At 39.3% G+C, this 21,652-nt stretch overlaps 1 protein-coding gene across 3 annotated transcripts in view; it reads left to right on the top strand.

The window, feature by feature from the left end:
* The window catches only part of pkn1b (protein kinase N1b), a 75,028-nt gene that overhangs the window by 41,249 nt on the left and 12,127 nt on the right, over positions 1–21,652 (top strand). For all 3 annotated transcript variants that reach the window (XM_036566030.1, XM_036566029.1, XM_036566028.1), the window contains 11 exons: positions 2,042–2,339; positions 3,550–3,695; positions 6,985–7,105; positions 11,382–11,518; positions 12,829–13,042; positions 13,375–13,560; positions 14,830–14,939; positions 15,027–15,170; positions 17,597–17,672; positions 19,084–19,213; positions 19,621–19,708. In XM_036566030.1, coding sequence (XP_036421923.1) covers positions 2,042–2,339; positions 3,550–3,695; positions 6,985–7,105; positions 11,382–11,518; positions 12,829–13,042; positions 13,375–13,560; positions 14,830–14,939; positions 15,027–15,170; positions 17,597–17,672; positions 19,084–19,213; positions 19,621–19,708 — 1,650 coding nt within the window. The remainder of the gene's footprint in view (positions 1–2,041; positions 2,340–3,549; positions 3,696–6,984; positions 7,106–11,381; positions 11,519–12,828; positions 13,043–13,374; positions 13,561–14,829; positions 14,940–15,026; positions 15,171–17,596; positions 17,673–19,083; positions 19,214–19,620; positions 19,709–21,652) is intronic.

Raw genomic sequence — 21,652 nt, 5'->3', positions numbered from 1 at the left:
AGAAAATAAGGCAGAGCTTAGTGAAGTGTGTAGTAATTTGATTGGTGATAATACAATGACAGCACTCATGGAAAACAAATCAAATTGCATTATTTATTTATACTTAAAAATGGCAAATTAATCAAAATTCTTTCTCCATTGGATTGGGTGGGTCTGTGATCAGTCTGCTCCCATTGCTGTGCCCCTGGTTTGTGGTGAGCTGTTGGCTCAAGGGTTCAGTTTGACCAGATTAGGTTTGAGTCCATTCACTCTGTGCTTTTGCCTGAACAAGGTGGGCAATATAATGATACTGTTATTCTAATAAATTACGGAAAGGCTGTAATGACAACCAGTGTATAGTACCTGAATGTGCTTATTCATAGTCTCTTAATGTAGCAGTAACTTGTTCACAAACCACAGAAAAACAATATATGGGGAAAATGTATGTTAATAAAAAATACTGAGGCCTTTGATGTATTAAGCATTTTTCAGCCACAGATCAGACACATTCTCATGTGTTATGTACAAAACTGCTGTGCGAGACCAAATACAGAGTTTAGGAAATGGAACTGCTGCATGCGCCTCTCTTCCTCAAGCAGTTGGATGCAAACATTTGAACATCCCTCAGTTTAGTTACATGTTTTGTTGATTTTCTGCAAACCAAATCTACCTATTACCTCCCTGTTAAAGTGTGTTCAGGCCTTTGTCGGGCTGCTGCAGATACACAGTACTGCACTGAGCTGCAGAGATGAACAGAATGATCTGACTCCCAATGAACTCATGTTAACTGAAGCTAAACCCAATAAAAACCACCAGTGTGAAATGAAGAACCCACCACAGGGATGTTCTGGAGATTTACTGTCCTGCAGAATTTATTTCTGAGCTGCAGAACCCTCCAGAATTATTGGCATATGTGGTAAAGATGAACAAAAAGGCTATAAAAAATATCTTTGTTTGTCAAGTTGGGAAGTTATATCTCTGTTTTTTATCAGCTTGACCTTATAATGACAATATGAGTGAAATGTAACCCTGAAACCCAACTTAATCCTTACTAAAAATTCAGGAGCTTATGAATGCTAAAGCACAGAAGGAAATCCTCAGGCTAACAAGAAACAAAAGCATGTACATCACCCACTATTGTCCAATCAGATTTTTTTTTTCTCTGTGATATCTAGGCAGATACAGCCAAGTGATCTCTCCTATAGGCCTTACAACTTAGATGACCTACCAACATAATTAGGAAATGTCAGTGGAATCAACCAGTCATATTTTGATTTCATGAGAAAAAAAATCACTCAGTGGCCTCTGAAAGTAGATACATCACTGACAACAAATACGAGTGGTAGCCTAACCAGGTTTCAGTTGGTTGATAAAAATGACAGACAGCAGCAGTTTTATGCCAGGGTACTTTTCTTCACTTTAAAACTGCTGCATAGAAGGTAAAATGTAAAGGTTGCAATGTCTATTGCAAAATGTGTAATCTCTTTTAAAAGCTTTCAATATCCGCGGTTAAACTGGAGTGGCTGAAAAATGTTCACACTTCCGCTTAGTGCTAACATCCTGTTAGAACTCCCATAGAGGTACTAGTAGAAATTAGCATTATCATAGAGGTATGGACCATACTCCTAATGTCAGGTATGTTCATCACTGTTCCTAGAGATTTCATTCAGGTCTCTTGCAGAGTTTATTTATAACCCTTGTTATAACCCTTGCTCCAATTAACACAATACAAACAGCAGTGGTGAACCATGACTATTAGAGCTACTATGGACCAACTTGGTTAACAACAAAGTCTACAGTATTGAATTAACACGTACAGTGTTGATTTTGCTCCCTATTTATTCATTTCTGTGTAACATGGGCTTATACGAGTACCATAGTTTAGGGTTCTTCAGTTTTGATCGTGGGGGTCTGGTGTCCAGCATGGTTGAGCTGGGAAATGTCCAAACTGTGCTGAAAACCGCCCTTCCAGGACTCGAATGGAAGAACCTTGCAGTAAGTGTTCATTTTATACCTTTTTGCTGTGCTTGTGATTTAACTTTGTTTTTTGTGTGTTTTTCAGACAGACCCTGGCAGTTCGGTGCTGGAACAGCTGGGTTTGGACCCAAGCTCTGATTTCTCGGACTGTGGCGTGCAGCAGCGTCTGGAGGAGCAGCGGGAGCGGATCCGCAAAGAGATCCGGAAAGAGTTGAAGATAAAGGAGGGGGCGGAGAACCTGCGCCGTGCGACAACCGACAAACGCAATGCACACCAAGTGGAGAGCCAGTTACGCTCCTCTAAACGCAGACTGGACACACTGCACACACAGCTGCAGGAGCTTGACGCTCACATCATGGTGAAGGGTCCTGACGAGAGCAAAGGTGAGAACGGAGGTCAACCACATGAAGAACCACACGCAATATAGACATTTATTAATGTGGGTCCATACATATTCTCATTCTTATAACTGCATAACTTACACAAGAGTTTCAAAGAAGTTACACATAATTAATTATCGTTACCAAATATGTTTTAAGTTAATAAACACAATTTTTATAGGTCTATACTTCTTAGACCCTCCTTATTTAGTGTTTTTACACTTACAGAACATATGCACATGTGCAATAATTGGCATACAGTCAGGGCCAGAAATGTGTGGATCTTGAAAGTTACTGTTATATAAGCTGTCTGCCGCAGTGTATTGGAGTTGAAATACAATAATATGTGTTCAAAGTCTAGCCTTTAAACTTCAATTTGAGGGTATTTACACCTAAATCGGGTGAACAATGTAGTAATTGCTATCATTTTTGTAAATAGTCCTCCATTTGTAGGGACTCAAAAGTTATTGGACAAACTAACGTCATCATAAATTAAATTGACATTTTTAATACTTCAAACTGCAAACATATAGCACTACCTCCACCATGTTTGACAGATGAGGCGGTATGCTTTAGATCATGAGCAGTTCCTTCCCTTCTCCATACTTTTTGAGTCCCTTCATTCTACTACAAACTGACCTTTGTCTCTTTTGTCCATAAGATGTTGTTCCTTTTTTGAGCAAATCTGGTCTTCCTGTTTTTGAGGTTTACCAGTGGTTTCCCAATCATCTTGCGGTAAACTCTCTGTATTTTCTTAATTTTTGACACAGGTGCCTACTTATTGTAAGGTGTTCTTGATCTGGCCAACTGTTGTGAAGGGGGTTTTTCTTCACCCGGGAAACTCCAACATGCTGTGGTAGACAAGTCAAAAAACAATAACTGTTGATATCCAAATGTGTCTAACTGTATAAGTCATACCAAATTGACATTTTAGAAATAAAACCACCTGTAATATAGGGCTGGATTTAGTCTGATGAAGTCTTTAAACCAGAATAATTTCATGGATCATCGCTTCAGATGCATAATTGTTCATTATTTATTCATGAATTAATTTACTGTGGAAACATTTTAAGAGGCTTACTGTTTAGGTCCTTCTTGCTTGTAAAACATATATTTTGGTATAATCACTGCTTTAAAAGTGAATGATACGGATGGATCACTGTTCAGTATCAGTGCAAGCTTTTCCCTCAATCACAATATATTTGACCCCTAGATGACCTCCAGTCTGTGGGGACACCAGGTCGCTCTTCAGCCAACCAGGACCGAATCACAGCTCTGCAGAGACAGCTTAATATTGAGCTGAAGGTCAAACAGGGGGCGGAGAACATGATCCCCATCTACGCTAACGGAGCTACTAAGGTAACACACACATACGGTCATGATCCATAAGCCTCTGTAAAATAACACACTTCTAAGCCTAACCCCTGATTTAACCCTAATCTTACAGAAATGGTTTAAGTGAAAAATTCAGATTTACATAATTTTCTACTTATCCTAAATGCACTACATCTACACAGACATGTTTGTCCAAATACTGCTTCTTTTGTTTACTTCTGGTGCTGCAAGGCTAATTTTGCTAACAAACACTAGAAGTCAATAGTCACCCAAATCTTTTACATTAATATGTCTCCAAAACTACTCTTAAACTGCTCTAACCACATCCAGTTCTTCAAGTTTGTGCAGACCTTGAAGCAAAATTTGGGCACTAAACTTGGCTGATTGACTAGCTCTGGGATAAGTGGATAAATTAGAAATTGTAAAAATTAGATTTTTTTCAAACTATCCTTTTTAACCTCAGTAACTAGAAGCAATTGGTTTTATTACAGAGACCTGCAAGGGTACTTTTCCAAAGTTCAGTCTTTGAAGTTGGTTGTATTTTCTACTTCTCACAATCCAATTCCAATTCTATTTTCATTCAGACTCATAGTCCAGAAAAGCTTATATATCTCAGATGTGTGGTTTGAGTGTTCTGGTGCAAATTTTCTTCTTTTTTGTCTATTTTAATTACTCAGTAACAACTTCTTGACAGCTACACATCCTTGCAGACCCATAGACCCATAGTAGTTTTCTCACAGTCAAAAGATGGACAATAAAACCTGTGGATTTGATGGGGACAGTGTTGGTTGTCTACCAGGTCTTGCATGCTTCTTAGGAGTCCCATTTTCTCTATATCTTTTAATAATTCTTTGAATGCCAGGGTATTTTACTTTGACTTTCTCCTTCTTCATGCAGGTGGATTATTTTATATCTAATCGACTCAGAGAAATCTCCTAAAAAATTAACGTTATGTATATATATTGTATTTTTGGTGATTTTGACTGGAAGTTAAACAAATGAAAATGTTGTCTTTTAACTTTTACATAGTACTGTATGTGCATGCACACAAATAAACCCAACATTCTCCAGCATTCTAATTTTGCCCTTGTTGGCTTCTGAATGTCCAGACAAAAACAGTTTTAGAGATTTCATGCAGAGATATGGCACACCAGTCTAATGTTTTGGTTTCAAGCATGTTGGATTAGTGTGCATTAAACTTCTCACACACCACTCTAATGAACTCCACCCCAATCTATGGCACTAATAAAACCCAATAGAATTGTCTTATTATAATTCAAGTGGTCTGGTTTGTGCTCTGTTTGTGCAGTTCTCCAAAAATCACATCACCACACAACTCTTTTTTAGTGTCCAAACGCAAAGCCCTGTTCAGAACACTTCTCTTCACAGTGTGCCGTTTTGTGTATTTGTTAATCGATGTCGTTGGGAACCGCTGACTCAAAGAAAGTGTGTGTTAAATCAGTTTAAGAGAGCAGTTTCTGCATCTCTTTTCTGTCACTTCCTTCCTGTCACATGTCAGTTTCTGCCTGTTATGTTTGTGTGGTGAAAACGGCTGTGTGCCCTGTGCCTGTGCTCCTAAGGGTTTGTATGTGGGTCCAAGCTTTAAGAACGACATAATTTACAAACTACATATAATGACAGAATACATATCAGAATACGTTGAGTGGGATTAGCGCCCATAGTTCCCACAGTGATAGAGGTCCTGTTCCAGTCCACCTCATAGAATGTAGAATATTATTAAATGGCTAGTTTTTGTTCTGAAGTCTGATTGGCTGTTCAAAGCATTTCTACTCCATATACACTCCTGTGCAAAAACATTTTCACAAATGGTTTTGACCTGATCAGTGTCCAGATTTAGACTCTATATAGAATATTTGGTCTCACATTAAACACAAATTAGCTTGGCAATGATTTTTAGCTGTTTGAAGCCATCACTGGTGAGTGGGACAGTATTGACTCTTCAGTCTCTAAATGTCCTGCAAGGTTACCCACAAAACCTGATAAAGTAAATCAAAAGGAAATGAATATCTCATACTAATATCTATTTATTATTTTTATCTATTTAACTAATTATTTGTTGTTACCATTAAAAGCTTAAAGTTTTGCCATTTGGACTTGGCCTTTTTTTGCAAGGGAGTGTATATGCACACCTATGACCGCATACAGTGAAGCTGCAAGAAACTTGAACTGTTCATGTTTTGCTGGACGACTAATCTTTACCAGTTTTATAAGAAATGAAAATGAGGTGAAGAGGGATGTAAAATACCAAGATTAATGTTGATGAAAGCCTACAGGCTACATAATTCAGTGTTGGCAGATTTTAGATTTATAGATAAGGATAGACAAGCAAACTAATGGTTTTAGCCATTAATTATTATTATTAGAGATATGCATTCTGACTAATTTGATGTTTGAGTGAGTTAGTGGACAGATAGTTGGTTAAGCATATGGAAAACAAAGACCAAAAACTACCGAAATTAGCGTAGGGCTATAAGCTTACCTTTTGTGTGGTTTCACTCGTACTAAGAGGCCAAAAAAAAACAGTAGAGCAAGAAAAAAGAAAAACGATTATATGTAATTCTTCAAAAAGTTCTCTTTATCGTTCTCTTTTTCGTTTGTTGTAAGAACTAGAATTGACAAGATAAGCCTTTAAAACTGAGCCCTGTGAGGAGTTCTTCAAAATTTGACAGTTATAATAGATGAAGGAGGATTACTGTTTGTCTTAAGATTTTACAAGATGTCTACTGTCAAAGCTTTAAGTCACTAATACGTGTGTCTTGTGGTATAACTAGGGATGTAGAGGAGGGTAAATGGATGTAAATGCTGTTTACTTACCTGTTCAAATCTGAAATGATGTTTTTAAAAATTGTATACCCACCTTTATGAGAGTGTAATAACAAATGTTTAGAGTTTACACACATTGAAATTTCTTAAAAAATCAAAGTTGACATAGCTTTGTTTTACTCAAATGGTTCTGTTGTGCTTGAAAACAGCCTAAGAGACCAGATCATGTCACTTATGCTGTGGGCTTATGCCATACATTTCACAAACGCCTTTAAAGAAACTGCGTCAAACCCTCTAATAAATGTAGCCATCCAGTATTGCCAATCTAATGACCTATGAACTACCAGCTTTTTGGGGGGCTGCTGAGAGCAGGTGCCACCCCAGGCTTTTCCACCCAGACTAGTAACTCTATACTGATTATGCAGTTGGATGCTCACTGAAGATTAGGGTTTTTTACCTGTATGCCCAGATTTCCACTGGTTCCACTAGTCTACTGGTTTCTGACGTGCCTGCTGTTATTCTCTCTCAGGACAAGAAGTTGCTGCAGACTGCGCAGCAGATGCTTCAGGACAGCAAGACCAAGATTGACATCATCCGCATGCAGATCCGCAAAGCTATGCAGGCCACAGAGCACTCAGACGACTCACAGGGTAAATGTCCCGTTCCACCACCTTTCACTGCTTCCACGGAGTCTGTAGCCAGATCAGAAAGAAGTAATGCACTGAATTTACTTGTTTCAAATATGTGTATCATTTCCACATGAATATATTACATACATATTTATTATATCTTAATGTGGAAATAATGTACACATTTGAATCAAGTAAATTCAATGCATTACTTTTTCCAGTGCACTTGGTATCATTGGGTGAAGTATGTCCAGTCTGGGAGCAGAGACATTTAAACAGTCGGCCTTTCTTAAGGTTCAGTCACACTTGTGTTTGCCAGCGAATACCAGTGAGCAAAATTACATTAATTAAAGATTCACAGTGATAAGTGAGGAGCATTGCAGACTTCTGAGGGGAATACATTTCCAAAATTAAAGGATCTAAAATAAAAGGAAGCTCTCACAGAAATGTCTGGAAAAATGTTTCATTTTTAGCTGTGTAGTTCCATTCTCCCCCATTCATAAAAGACTCGCTTGCAGGCACCATCTAGAGCCAGTCATGCAGTTATGGTATAATAGGAGAAATATGAAGTGGCAAGACTTCCTACAAACTGGCTCTGGTGACCCTTCATGGCACTGAACCTCCAAAATGAAGGAAATGCTAATTTAAGCATGAACCTTTTACCATTTCTTTCTCATGAGCTATGGATAAACATGTAAAAGAGAGACTGCATGATATGCAATCAGGAAACTCTATTATCTTTACTTCTGTGATTTTACTGTTTGTGGTAAGCAAGTTAGCTAGTTTGCTGATGGCTATGTTAGCTCTTTGGCTAACTGCAACTACACACAAGTCACCCCGCTGCAGCCAACCATACCAGTTATCTACAGTTTTTTGCAGTATATAGCTATCTAATATAGTCATCTAATGTGTTTGTGTTTTTTGCTGTTTATGGTAGGGCAAATCTGCCAGTTTGCCAACGACTATGTTAGCTCCTTGGTTATATTGTCTTTACTTTTTTAGTACAACTCAGCTCTAAACTCCCACAAGTATGTAATCATCTGATATGAGTGTGTTCACTGTGTGTTGTTACTGTTTATGGTTAACTGTTTAAGTTAGCTAGCTTGCTAACTGCACAAACATGGAGGATGTTTTTTAATTTCCAGTCTTTCACACCAGCCTCGATCACGCCCATTTGTAAGGCAACGCAAGCTGCAAATACATAGTGTGACTGGGGCCTTGTGATGTCCAACTTATAAAGTGCTAGTTTGACAGAAAGTGAAATTTACACAATTTCCCCCTTAACCCAAATGTAAATGATTGTCCAAGACTTGTTCATTGTCTAAAGTTTGCTTCTGTAGTTTTGCAGTGGAGCTTTGCTTCTGTAGTTTTGCAGTGGATGCTAACATTTAGTAAAAGCAAAGGCCAGAAACTCACTTCATGCAAGTATTTCTCTGCTAGCATCATGAAAACTGCATTTCACTTTATGCTGAGCTATAGCTTTTCCTCCAATTCCCTTCTGTCTATCTGCATATCTGTCTGTATACACAGTATCATCTCCTACTGCTTTGGTAAAAATATTGTGGTGTCAGCGAAGAAGAAGAAGACGGGGGACACAGTACTTCAAACAGTGCTCTTTTATTAGCCATGCAGCAGGGAAGCCCGGCGCCAATGTTGGCTGAATGGCCGAGAAGTAGGGCGGGTCATCAACAGCCACACATTACTTGGTAGACCACAACTCCACTATCCAGCCCCGCAGCCCTGCACAGCAACAAACACTGCAACCCCTATGATGTCCAAGCAGCAACAACTATTTGCATGTTTTTAAGTATCTCACACTGCCACAGCGGTATCTGTGGTGCTCTGCTTTTTCCACTCTGCATGGACTTGCCTCCCACGCATCCACTGCCAAACTAGGTGGTACTGGGACACTACGTTGCTCCCCTCTTCAAAAGGAGCTGTCTCAGCAACCCCACAAAGTCTGGGCAGAGAGTCCCTGGGCGTGCAGGGGCATGGTGCAGGGTTACAGAGTCTGGCAATTGCCGGCAGGCTCTTGTGGATGGTTGCCGTTCTCCAGCCAGGCTCCACCGTCAAGTCTCGTTGTGCTGCCTCATCCACCGTCTTCTCACCGCTCACTTTCGCGGTACTACTCTCCCTTGCAGTCCTTGGCTGGGCTTTCCGTTGTTTCGCTATAGGTTCGCTACAGGTTCGCTATTCCCTGGCCACTGGGGGGCGGTCCCACTTCTGACAGCAATGTGTTTTCTGTATTGTTTCCTTCTTTGATGTTTTTATTGATGTTATTAATTTTAGATGTTCATGAGCACATTATACCAGGTGTGGTTTTGCTGTGTTGTGTTTGTAGTGGGCGCTTATTTGTCTTTAAGTGGTCACTGTTTTAGAGATAAGGACATGTTTGTGATGTTTTTATTTGTCTCAGCCTTAAATCATTCTGCTGCTCATTTCCTCTCTGCCTCCCTCACTCACTCACTCTCTCTCTCTCTCTCTCTCTCTCTCTCTCTCTCTCTCTCTCTCTCTCTCTCTATCTCTGCTTCTTTCTCGATCTCTCTCTCTCTGTTTCTTTCTCTTTCCCTGTCTCTCTCTCTTAGTTTTCTTGCTTTCTCTCTCTCTCTTCATCTCTGTCTGTCTTTTTTCCACACTCTCTCCACTCCCCCATTTTTTCTCTTTATCTCACTCATTCTTTGTCTCTTTCTCTTTATATCATTCTCAAATCTCTCTCACTTTTCCTCTCTCTCACTCTTTCACTCTTTCTCACTCTTTTTCTCTCTCTCTTTTTATATTTCTCACTTTATCTCTCTCTCTCTGTGTATTGCTCTTTTTCTCTCTTCCTCTCTTTAACAGTCAGGTTGATGCATATTTTACTGTCCCCGTAGCGAGTTATGAGTCAGCCTCCTTTCACTCCTTTCCTTTCTTCAGTTAAATTAAATTTAATTACATTCACTTTACTTCAGTTCTACATCAGTTTTAATGGCATGACCATAAAATTGCATAACTATAAAAAGAAGCGTGTATGACATCAATAACATTTATTTATCATCCTGAACGCTGGCCGAAAAATTCTGACAGTTGTCTCTTTTTCCTTTATATCTCTTTCTCTGTCTGTTTTTCATTTTTTCATTCATTCATTTTTCCTTCTTTCTCTCATAACTTCTTTTGACAGCTGAGTTCATATCCTTACACTGAAACCAGAGAGGGAAAAAGAAGGAGAGAGAGACAGAGAACAGGGATGACAGAGAGAGAGAGAGAGAGAGAGAGAGGGAGCAGGGACGAATGGTAATGAAGCAATGGAAGATAGAAGAGAGAAAGTACAGAAAACGGAGAGATAAGCAAAGGCAGAAAGTGGGGAATGGCATGAAAGAGTGAAGTCAGTGAGGGAGAAAGAGAGATGGAGGGAAATAGAGAGGAAGAGGAAATTGATGGCATGGTAGCGGTGGACGCGGTGAGCTAAATTTGCGTAAAGCTTTAATGCACTCTAATGGTCTTTTTTTGTTTTTTTTGTTTTTTGTTTTTTTTTTTGCTCCTTGCATTGCATCTCAGCGGCTGGTTAAGAATAGCTGGGCTGGATTAGTAAAGTCTACAGGCAGGTTTAGCCTTACCTGTTTTTACAGGATTTAACAAAACCATAGTGTAATTTTCTATTATATTAACTAATTTATAGTATATTCATTAACTATCACTCACAGCTCATTGAAACAAGCAGAGAAATTCTGTTGAAAATGCAGATATTAGACAAACCACATTTGTGTTTGTATGTAGAAAACTAGAGATTTTGTGATCTTTTTCATTTTTGCCATATTTTTGTCATTTTTTGACTTTGGAACAAGCAGTAAAAAGTGCAATATTTGTCTGTACACAATGTAAATTCAGTGTAAATGGAATTCATTGTAACTCACCATATTAAATATGTAATTATGTAATTACACTTCAATAGTACAGAAATGTAACTGATTTAATTTAATAAAATATTAATTAGATACACTAGTGTTGGATGGTAACTGTAAATATGGGATTTCCTTGAGGGGAGGTTTGAAAATGGCTGAACAAACAGACATAGAAACACAACATATTGTTTATTTATTTATTTGTTTTTATTCTAATGTTAATGTTTTTGTGAACACTGCCAGATAATTGGCTTTACAGATCTCTTTTCTCAGGTGCATCAGACTTCATACAGTACTATATATTGCTGTAAACACCTTTTACATTTAATGTATGTATTTTTCGTATTATGTTCATATTTATTTGATACTTGTGTTCTGCACTGAACACCAGTTTCACCAAGACGAATTTCTCTTTGTAGACCTGTGTGGTGTGGAGCTGAGGATAGAGGAGTTGTGGCATCATTACCGTGTTGAGCATGCCATGGCAGAAGGGGCCAAGAACATGCTGAGGCTGCTGGGAGCTGGGAAGGCTCAAGATAAGAAGGCCATAACAGAGGTGAAGAAACACATACATACATACACATACTCATACACTGTCAATCAGGGAGCAGATGTCTATGTCCACGTCAGTGTGCCCACAATAATTTTACATTAACATATTACAACAGTAGTTTTGCCAATTAGGAGGGCAGTGCTGTTTTTCATCACTCTAACACAGTAGCCCATTCTCATACCACACTCCGCTGCCTTTCCCTATCCACACTGTGTTACTGATGCTAAGTTCAACTCTTCAGTAGGACCCATGCTGCATATCAACCTACCTGATGAAATTAATGTTCCTTATAATTGTAGTTGTTTCCATAACCCTTCTAATGATGCACACAAGTCCTTTCATTCTAATGAAGCACACAAAAGCTATTTTGGTGCTAAGAGCTCTACTCCTTGTGGAGAACCTTCAGCCTGCTAAACTTAGTTACAAGCCAGATCCATGAGGTGCATACAACAAAAACACTTGGCAAAACAGCTGAACAACACATATTATCAGCATCAAGCACATCACAGCAATCTAGAAACAAACAGCGCAAGACCAGCAGAACTGTATCGCAACCAGCAAGCAGTGTGTTAATTTTGCCTAACAACAATCACTCAATTGGTCAAATGCAGTTTCTCCAGAGCCGTGAGCCAGTATTTTTTGCGCTGCTGTTTGGCTGAGGTGCACTGAATCTGATAAGTTTGGAAACCACATGGCATCCAGCAGCATAAACACAGTGACAGATATAATTTCACAGACATATGTCAAACAAATAATGAAAAAATAGTTAGTATATAACAGGAAATAGTAATTATAATAAATAAAACAGATATTTATTCTTTAATTTCTAAGCACCTCAGCACCCAAAATGTATGAAACGCCCTTGATTAAAAATGTACAGGCCTATATAACAGACACCTTAGACTTACAGTGCTGGGTGAAGCCGTTATTCTTAAGAGTTACATACAGACTCACATAGATACTATCACATGTACATACACACATATTAGCAACTACCTGGGAGAGTAACAGTCCAGCAAACACCTGGGATAACATACCAATGACCTAGCAACACCTTAGAAACCACCTGGGATACCATAGCAATGGCCTAGCAATGTCTTAGCAACTGCCTGGGTTAACATAGCAACACCTGAGCTACCACTGGGGATTTCACAACTTTGACTTTGTCAAGCCAATGCAAAGTTCGTTCTCAAGCTTTCTCCTTCCAGTTCTATCCTATTTCCGCTGCACTCTTCTTTTTCATCTACCTACTTCTGCCTTTTTTCTCCCCTTTCTGTCTTTAACTTTCTCACTCCCCCATTCTCTCTCTGTAGGCTCAGTGCAGGCTGAGTGAGGCGTCTCAGCGGTTAGATCTGTTGAAGGAGTCTCTGGAGCAACGGTTGGTGGAGTTGCCAGAAGATCACCCTAAAGCGTGTCTGATTAAAGAGGAGCTGATTTTAGCCTCCTCTTCAGCGTTCAGTGCACACCATGGCTCCCCATACGTCCATAACCAGTACAGCACCCTCAGCAAACCATCCCCCCTCACAGGTAATATTTTACCTTTTTTAAATTTTTTATTATGTATATAATAAATATTATTTTCTATGTATTGTATATTCCAGTATGTTAGATTGAGCTACTAAAAAGCCAAATTCTTTTTATTCCTATTTATATGTAATTATGTAATTACATAATTAACTACATAATTATTACTACAGTTAGACTTCTTGACATTTGCAGAAATTAAACAATCTTTTGTTATTACTAGGGATAACAGTGACTTTTAAGGGTTAATACTCAAATAGTAAATATAGATTTATAACCCCCACCCCTCTCTCTCTCTCTCTCTCTCTCTCTTTCTCTCTTTTTCGGTGCCATAGGGACTCTGCAGGTGCGCTTGTTGGGCTGTGTTGGTCTGTTAGAGGTCGTTCCTGGCCGCAGTAGAAGCTCCGCTGTGGTTTTACCCAGCTTCAGCCCTGGAGACGGACGGCCCTTTAAACTTGGCCTGTACAGCCGCAACAGCAGCCTCAGCCTCAAAACACCCAGTAAAACAGATGAGCTATCCTGTGAGTGTGTGTGTGTGTGTGTGTGTGTGTGTCTGTGTAGATGAGTAACTTATTAAAGATTCAAGCAGAATAACTCCAAGGCATATGCAAATTTGTATTTGTGCACATGCGCTATTTTTGTGGGTAGATGAGGAACTATCAGGCCTGCACAATATATAAGATTTGTTAATTATTATCATGATTTTGGCCTTGGCAATACTGATGGCTGAAGGCAATATGCAAATGAGCCCTTTAACCAATCACATTGTTTTTTACTGTGTGCTGTGACCATCCCTACCAACCAGATGAACGTTTCTGTGAATCAATGTATTCATGTAAACCAAAGAATATTAAATGATCTGGATTTAAATCTGCCTACAACAGAATCACAACTGTGGTGTCATTCAGGATACAGAGGACCACAAGAGTTATATTGCTTTTATAGAACAGGGGCCGGTTGCACTGGTTATAAGTTCAAATGAAGGCTGGTTGCCAGTAAATGTTTACTAATTTCAGATTTATGTATTACTAAATCCAAACACGTTCCACCACTAAATGCTGTAGATTTAACATTGAGCTTAGTAGTTACTAAATATTTACATTTCTTCCTAAGCAGATGTAAATGCTGGGGAAACTAATGGAAACCACATAGTGAGCACAAAAAACACAAAACATGACTTTAGTTAATTAAGCTGGCAACACTGAATGCAACATGTTGTAATTCTAATTATCACCTTGGTTCTAACTCCAAACTTGAAGCTAACACCTGCAGCTCCTGTTAAGTGAGACTCAGCAGCTGCCAAAATGTCTAAACTGGTGCTGCTGTTGTGTTGGCTGGCCAGAAACCATCATTTGAAAAAGCTACATATTTGTTAGTTAGGAAATAATAAAGAATAAACAGGCAATGGCTACAAGTAGTCAGTTTTATTCAGTACATCATTCTCTCCTATACTGGTTATTTTCTATGGCTGCAGCTGTTTCCATGGTTGCACGTTTACAGATGGTTCTGATCATGTTAAAACCATTGTAAAGCGATGTATGTGTTAGTTGTTACAAGTTAAGACATTACTTAATGATTTGTGGTGCAATTAAATTTACTAAAAGTAAATAAATAAATAACTTTGCAATCAGAACCAACTGTTGTAAAAAGCAATGCATATCTCAGTCAAAATATGTACTGAGATTTTCTTCCTATCGTTGATATTTTTCATTATTTTTCATGCTATTGCAGCCCTAATAAAAATACTCACGTATCTCTGTGCTCATATCTGTATATGTATGTGTTCTCAGCTGAGGTCAGTGCTGTGTTAAAGCTGGAGAATACGGTGGTTGGTCAGACGAATTGGAGGACAGTAGGAGAACAGGCGTGGGACCAGAGCTTTACTTTAGAACTGGAGAGGGTATGTGGATGTGTGTGTGTGCTTTATTGGAGAGTATATATCTGTGTGTGTCTGAGTGTGTATAATAAGTGTGTGTTTCTCTCTCAGTCCAGAGAGATGGAGATAGCTGTTTACTGGAGGGATTATCGCTCTCTCTGCGGTCTAAAGTACCTCAAACTAGAGGATTTCCTGGACAACCAGAGACACAGAATACAGCTGGAGTTAGAACCACAGGGCCTACTGCTCGCTGAGGTACACACACTCACACAAAGATATGTTTTAATACACGGGCACATGGGGTATCTATACGTAATAGTACGTACCGCATTTAGCATATACATTGATGAGCCAAAACATTATGAGCATATGACCAATAATGTTGCGAATAATTTTGATTATCTTTTAACAACGGCGCATGTCAAGCTCTGGGATATATTAGGAGGTAGGCGATCAGCTGACGTGTTGAAAGTTGGAGATATGGGCACGTGTGAAGACCTGAGGGACTTTGACAAGGGCAAAACTGTTAAGGCCAGATAACTGGGTCAGAACATTTTCGAAAGGGGTGCCCTTGGTCAGCAGTGGTGAGTAGCTACCAACAGTGGTCCAAGGAGGGACCACAACCACAAATCAGTGACAGGGTGTTGGGCACCCAAGTCTCATCAATATGTGAGGGCAACATCTGGTCCAAAACGACATAAGGACTACTGTGGCCCAAGTCACAGAAGTGATGGTAATGGGAGGAATGTCTCACGACACACAGTACATCGCACCCTTCTGCATGTGGGGCAGCGTAGCTGCAGACTGGTCTAACTGCCTATGCTGACCTCTGTCCACCATCGAAAGCGCCTACAGTGGGCATGTGAGCATCGGAACTGGACCTTGGTCAGTTGGATCTTCAAGAACTGGAGGACCTTAGTCAGTCTGATACATGCCGCCTACATAAACATCGTTGCAAACCAGGTACACCACTTCATGACAATGGTATTCCCAGTTGACAGTGGACTCTTTCAGCAGAGTAATTCGACACTACACATATTATTCAGGAAATGTTTGAGGAACGTGATGAAGAGATCATGACGAAGAGTTCCACACATCTCAGTTCAGTGGATCATGTGTTTGAGGTGCTAGAACAACTAGTCCATTATGTGGTGGCTTTATCTCACAACCTACAGGACTTAAAGGATCTGCTGCTAATGTCATGGTGCCAGATACCACAGGGCACCTTTAGAGGTGTTGTACAGTCCATGCCTCTGTGGATCCGAGCTGTTTTCGCAGCATGCATAGGAGCAACATCAAATTAGGCAGGTGGTCATAATGTTGTCTCATCAGTATATATTTAAGTACATGTATGTACTAATAATGTCTCATATGTATTATATATGTAAGTTCCTGTATGTAACAAGAATTTTCTTATTACTTTAACTTAACCTCAGTAATTAAACAGTCATTTTGCCTTTTCAGTTAAAAAAATTACGTAGCTTTAGAGCAAAACCTGTTTTTCTTTTTTTTTGGGAAGTGTAAAAAAATCACAGACACACAGAGAGATATACTCAGAGTTGGGAGGGTTACTTTAAAAATGTATTTCAGTACAGATCAGTGATAACTCCTTAAAAATGTAATTTGTAAACTAATCCAAAGGATTTCTAATATTAAGTAACCTAATCTCTGTTACACCGTATTCCTTTATTAATTCATTATAATTAAATAAAAAAGAGAGAAAACATTTCCACAAAACGACTTTAACTTATCATAATGCAAACACAAACATTTTAAAATGTTAGATTATAGGTGACTTTTTACCAAAGTCAAAAGGTCAATCTGTTGCACATCTTTCAAGACCATTCATCAAAAATAATGAAAAATAGAGGCCGTTCAAAAATTCTGACCATCATTTATATTCTGTCTGCTGTATTGGCTCATAAGTCTTCATATTGGTGTGTCGTGCTTGAACTTGAATGATGTTGTAAAGTAATTTGTATATGGTCCCTTAGTTGAAACCAACTTTACTGCTCCCAAGACTTTTTTCACGTTTCGATACCCTTCTGTCCCACACAGATTCCATTGACCTGTATGAACCGTTAGATAACATTGATGTTAGCTCACTTCAGCACATTAGCAAGCTTGATATATAGCTATTCAAACTGTACAATTTTACATTGACGCAAACCAAAATAAAAGAGGTTACTTCCAGATCATTTTGCTGCTGTAGAATTTGGCGACATGGGAAAACAGAGTGATTAAAATATATTTTCACTGCTTCGCTGCAGATCTTAGTTCTGCCAATAAAATTATAAAACTTAATAAAATGTCTATATATTGGCCGAATAAACAGCGGACTGCTGCTGGGGACGTGGGATTCTTCAGAATTGTCTGCTGGTGGCAACCCCACCCTTTCCAAAAAGGTTTGAATGTAATCCTGCTGGTAGTTACCCTAAATTTATAGTGCACATGATTTGATTACTGTTATTTTTCTGGAACTACAACAGAATCCAGTTACCCTTTTTTGTATCCTGATTGCATAATGTTGTTAAATGTATTCCGTCACTGCTCAACCTTGGAGAATCCAGGTGGAACGGGGGAAACTAGAACCACAGGGCCTACTGTTCATTGATATACGTGCTCTCTGGTGCAACACATGGGTTATAACTCTTTGGTGTGTGTTTGTGTTTGTGTTTCAGGTGACATTCTTTAACCCGGTAATAGAGAGAGGTCCACGATTGCAGCGGCAAAGGAAGGTTTTCTCCAAACAACAGGGTGAGCATAGCATGCCTATTTTCAGTTATTTCAAATTGAATTAACTGTTTGCAAAAATCTGGCCCACCTCTCTTAGTTACCGTTGCTTTGCCTGTCAAACTAATAGCCAAAATGTGAATGTAGACCAATTTAAAGCACAAACAAATGATTCTGGAGGCCATGTTTACATTTATCAAACCAAGACAATCTTTCAAGTCACTGGGCGTTAAAGCAGAAGATTTTCTCGTATAACGAGAGCTACCCTTTCAGATGAGCTATAGATAGAGCTAACTCCTAATGTTACACTGCAGCTTAGAAATTTCATACATTTAATATTCATTCATCGTTGTTGTGTAACATCATTTGTCATTAGACATGATATAAAAATGGATCTTAGCAAATACAGCAAACTAGATAAGGTTTAGCTTACTCTAGCCTGTTATAACATTGAGTGCTGTCTTTCACATAATGTTATCCAAAACCTTTTTTAGCTTCAGGAATGAAATTAAAATGTATGAGCACATCAGCATTTAAATTACACTTTCAGTTTAATAATTCTGATGAATTTACCGCCATCACAGTTTTCGCAGCAGGTTTGTTGGGGGGTTTTATAAGAGTTTTTCCTGCACTTGATGGAAGAGGTAGTGCTTATAGATGGTTGTGAATAATTAAAGATGCTAGTCAGTCATTGTTTTACAAAAAGTCAACTAAATTCAATTGTATTCATGTCTCGTCCACAAATGCCTTTCTTCTGCAACTTTTGCTAGACTGGGCAAGCTTGGCAAAGGTTGGACAGAATGCTGGCAAAAACAAAAAAGCTAACAAGCAGCACAGCAGAGCTATAATCAGCTGCTGGAGCTGCTTGACTGCTGAACACATCTCACTGGCTGATCTAACACTGCTTCCCAAACCACACACTTCTATACTTCTGTACCACTCACTACACAAATGAGTACACTGGTATATGCACTATTTTTGCATACTATTTAGTGTGCTAATGTGCAGTATTAATAATAAAATGAAAACTGCAGTTCTCTGCCTTAGTTGTATTGGTTATGGCTTTGTTATCTCATAACAAACCACCACTGGACCCCTGAGTAAACTTGACGTTGCCTACTAAAATGGTGGCAGCGTGAATGCATGATGTCATCGGAATACTATGAACTGCACAAATCCTGATCTAAACCATCAATAGAAAAAGAATAGAAACTGTTCAGAGTTCAGCTGCATGAGCTGCACTAAAGCTTTCCAGCCCCATCTACTGGTGATCATTAAAAATCAGCAATGACTCCTGGCTAAAGGCTGATTGTGGAGTGAATAAATGGATTGAGGGTTTAGAAGAGGTTCAGTGAATGGGGGGATTTTCACTGTATTAAGCAGGATTTTCAGCATTGCTGTTGTTATTGTTGCTGTTGTTCTTTGTTTATTTTAGGTAAAGCGTTTTTGCGAGCTAAACAGATGGATGTGGACATCGCCACCTGGGTCCGACTGCTAAAGAATATGATCCCGTCCAGCACCTCGACTAACAGCTACTCACACAACTCACACACACACAGTACAGGGTGAGGACCTTTAGAAACATGCAATAATGGCATTTTTAAGATACAAATCTGACAAATTTCAGATACAAATCTGAAACCAGAACTGTCCGTATCCTGCTTGAATATCAGTAACGTTTCCCATCGCACAACAGAACCGTGAGGTTGAGGTTCTGTAGGCTTGGTAACCCTGTAAGAATGGCAACCAAATTTGGCATGAGAACTCATGTAGAGTACGGTTCACTCTGCACTGGAAATGCTGACAAAATCATGACAAAATCATGATATGTAGAAATTTTGAGAATTTAGTGGAATTCCCCTTTAAGTATAGTATTGCATGGTACAAACTCTTTTAGATCATTTTGCTGATCTTTACTGAAATGTCAGTGAGAGTTATTGATTGTTTTACTGAAAGTGTGTTCATATTTCAGAGTGATCTCAGTGGAGAAGCTGACCCTGGACAGTGAATCTCCTCCACGATCAGAGAGCCGCAGAGACGGTACAGACGCAGCACTGCAGGTGAGAGAGAGAGGGAGAGAGAGAGGATGACACAGCAAATTAGTAAAGAAGAAAATAGATAGTGATGTGTGTGTGTATGCATGAGTGGTAAATTAAATGAGGTGGAGGAAGTGAGGAAGATATCCAGTGCCCTTCTGTTGAACCAGCAGTGAGGCCTAAGAAAATACAGCCCCAGGGCCTGAGAGAGACAGAGAGAGAGAGAGAGAGAGAGAGAGAGAGAGAGATAAAGAGAGATAAAGAGAGGGTGACAGAGAGAGAGATAAAGAGAGGGAGAAGGAAAGAAGGAAAGGTTAAGAGACAGAGGGGGAGTGATAGGAGAGAATAGGAGAGAGAAAGAGTGGGGGAAGACAGAGGGGGAGAGGGAGAGAGAGAAAATGATAAATTAAGGGGGAGAAAAAAAAAGAGAGGGAAAGACAGAGAGAGAAAGAAAAGAGAGGGGAGAGGGACACTGAGAGAAAAAAGAGAGGGAGAGATATAGAGAAATGAAAAAAATAGAGATAGAGAGAGAGGGGAGAGGGAAAATGAGAAAAAGAGAGGGAGAGAGAAAATGGGAGAAAGAAAGAGTGAGGGAGAAAAAGTGAGAAAGAAAGAGAGAGGGAAAAAAATGGATGAGAAAAGGGGATGGAGAGAGATGGAGAATAAGATAGACAGGGAAAAAGTGAGAGAGAGAGAGAGAGGAAGAAAAGAAGAGAGAGAGGATAGATTAAGAGAAGAAAAAAGGTGAGAGTGGAGAGAGAAAGTGAGAGTAAGAGAGGGAAAGACAGAGAAAGGGAGAGAAAGAAAAGAGAGATAGAGAGGGAGAGAGAGTGTAAAACAGAATAAGAATGAGATAGAGAGAGAGACAGAGAAATGAAGAGAGAGAAAAAAGATAGGGGGAGGGAAAATGAGAGAAAAAGGGGAGAGAGAAAGAGTGAGGGAAAAGGAGAGTAAGAAAGGAAGAGAGAAAAGCAGATGGAGGGAGAGGGAGAAAAAGATAGATAGGAAAGAAAGTGTGAGAGAGAAATGAAGAAAAGAAGAGTGAAAGAGAAAGAATGCTCAGAAAGAAAGGCTAAATTAATCCTGACTGCTTACTGGGCAGCATTAACTCGATTGGAAACCAATCAGAGACACTTTAACCAGAGCTAAATAAGATAACAGAGAGAGAGAGAGAGAGGGAGAGAGGAAGAGAGGAAGAGAAGGAGTAAGGAGAGGAAACAGATGGTGTGGTCAGTGGGGTTCTGAGATTACAGGATTAATTACAAAGCAGATTTTTTTGTAGAGAACTAATTAACAGTAAGGAGAGAGAGAGGAAGACAAAGAGGGAGGAGAATAAAGAGGGAACATCAGAGACAGAGGAAAAAAGTAGACACACTGAAAGATGATGTGTGCACTGACCTGCTGTGCCATAGATCAGCCTGTCTGTTTTCTTTTTTTCACAATGCTTGATTCCCTTTTTATAGCTTTTTCTGTGACTTGGTTTCCACAGTAGTTCAGAACATCCTGAGCTGTTTCCGCTGTTGTTCCGTAATCCTTTTCTCGTCCTCTTTCTCCATTCTGCTCTCCTTTCCGCGTCCTCTTTCTCTCTGCCCTGCTTTCCTAAAAAAATGAAGGGCATCAATGCAGTACTGCAGACCATCTCCCTTTTACCCCAGAGGTAGTTGATCTGTCAAGACATGTTCAGTGTCTGAATTGTGCTTCATTAGTTTTGTACTGGAGCTGGAGGCTAATGTAGCTAATAAGTAATGGGAGTTGATGTAATTGAGGTAGCACTGTGCACCTTACATGCCTAAGTCACAGTTACCTCAGTTACACAGTTGCCTTAAACCATGTCATAGACTTGCTTAAGTGGTTTCTGACACTGTTTGACCTACTATATCTATAAAAATGAACAGAAGTACATCACATAGCTAAAAACAGGAGTGGCAGTCATCTCAAAGCCTGAATTTTTTTCCATGTAGTTATGTT

The sequence above is a fragment of the Colossoma macropomum genome, unplaced genomic scaffold, assembly GCF_904425465.1.
Source record: "Colossoma macropomum unplaced genomic scaffold, Colossoma_macropomum, whole genome shotgun sequence".
In the NCBI taxonomy this organism is placed as follows: domain Eukaryota; kingdom Metazoa; phylum Chordata; class Actinopteri; order Characiformes; family Serrasalmidae; genus Colossoma; species Colossoma macropomum.
The sequence above is the reverse complement of the archived record's forward strand: the minus strand, read 5'-3'. Positions and strand labels throughout refer to the sequence as shown.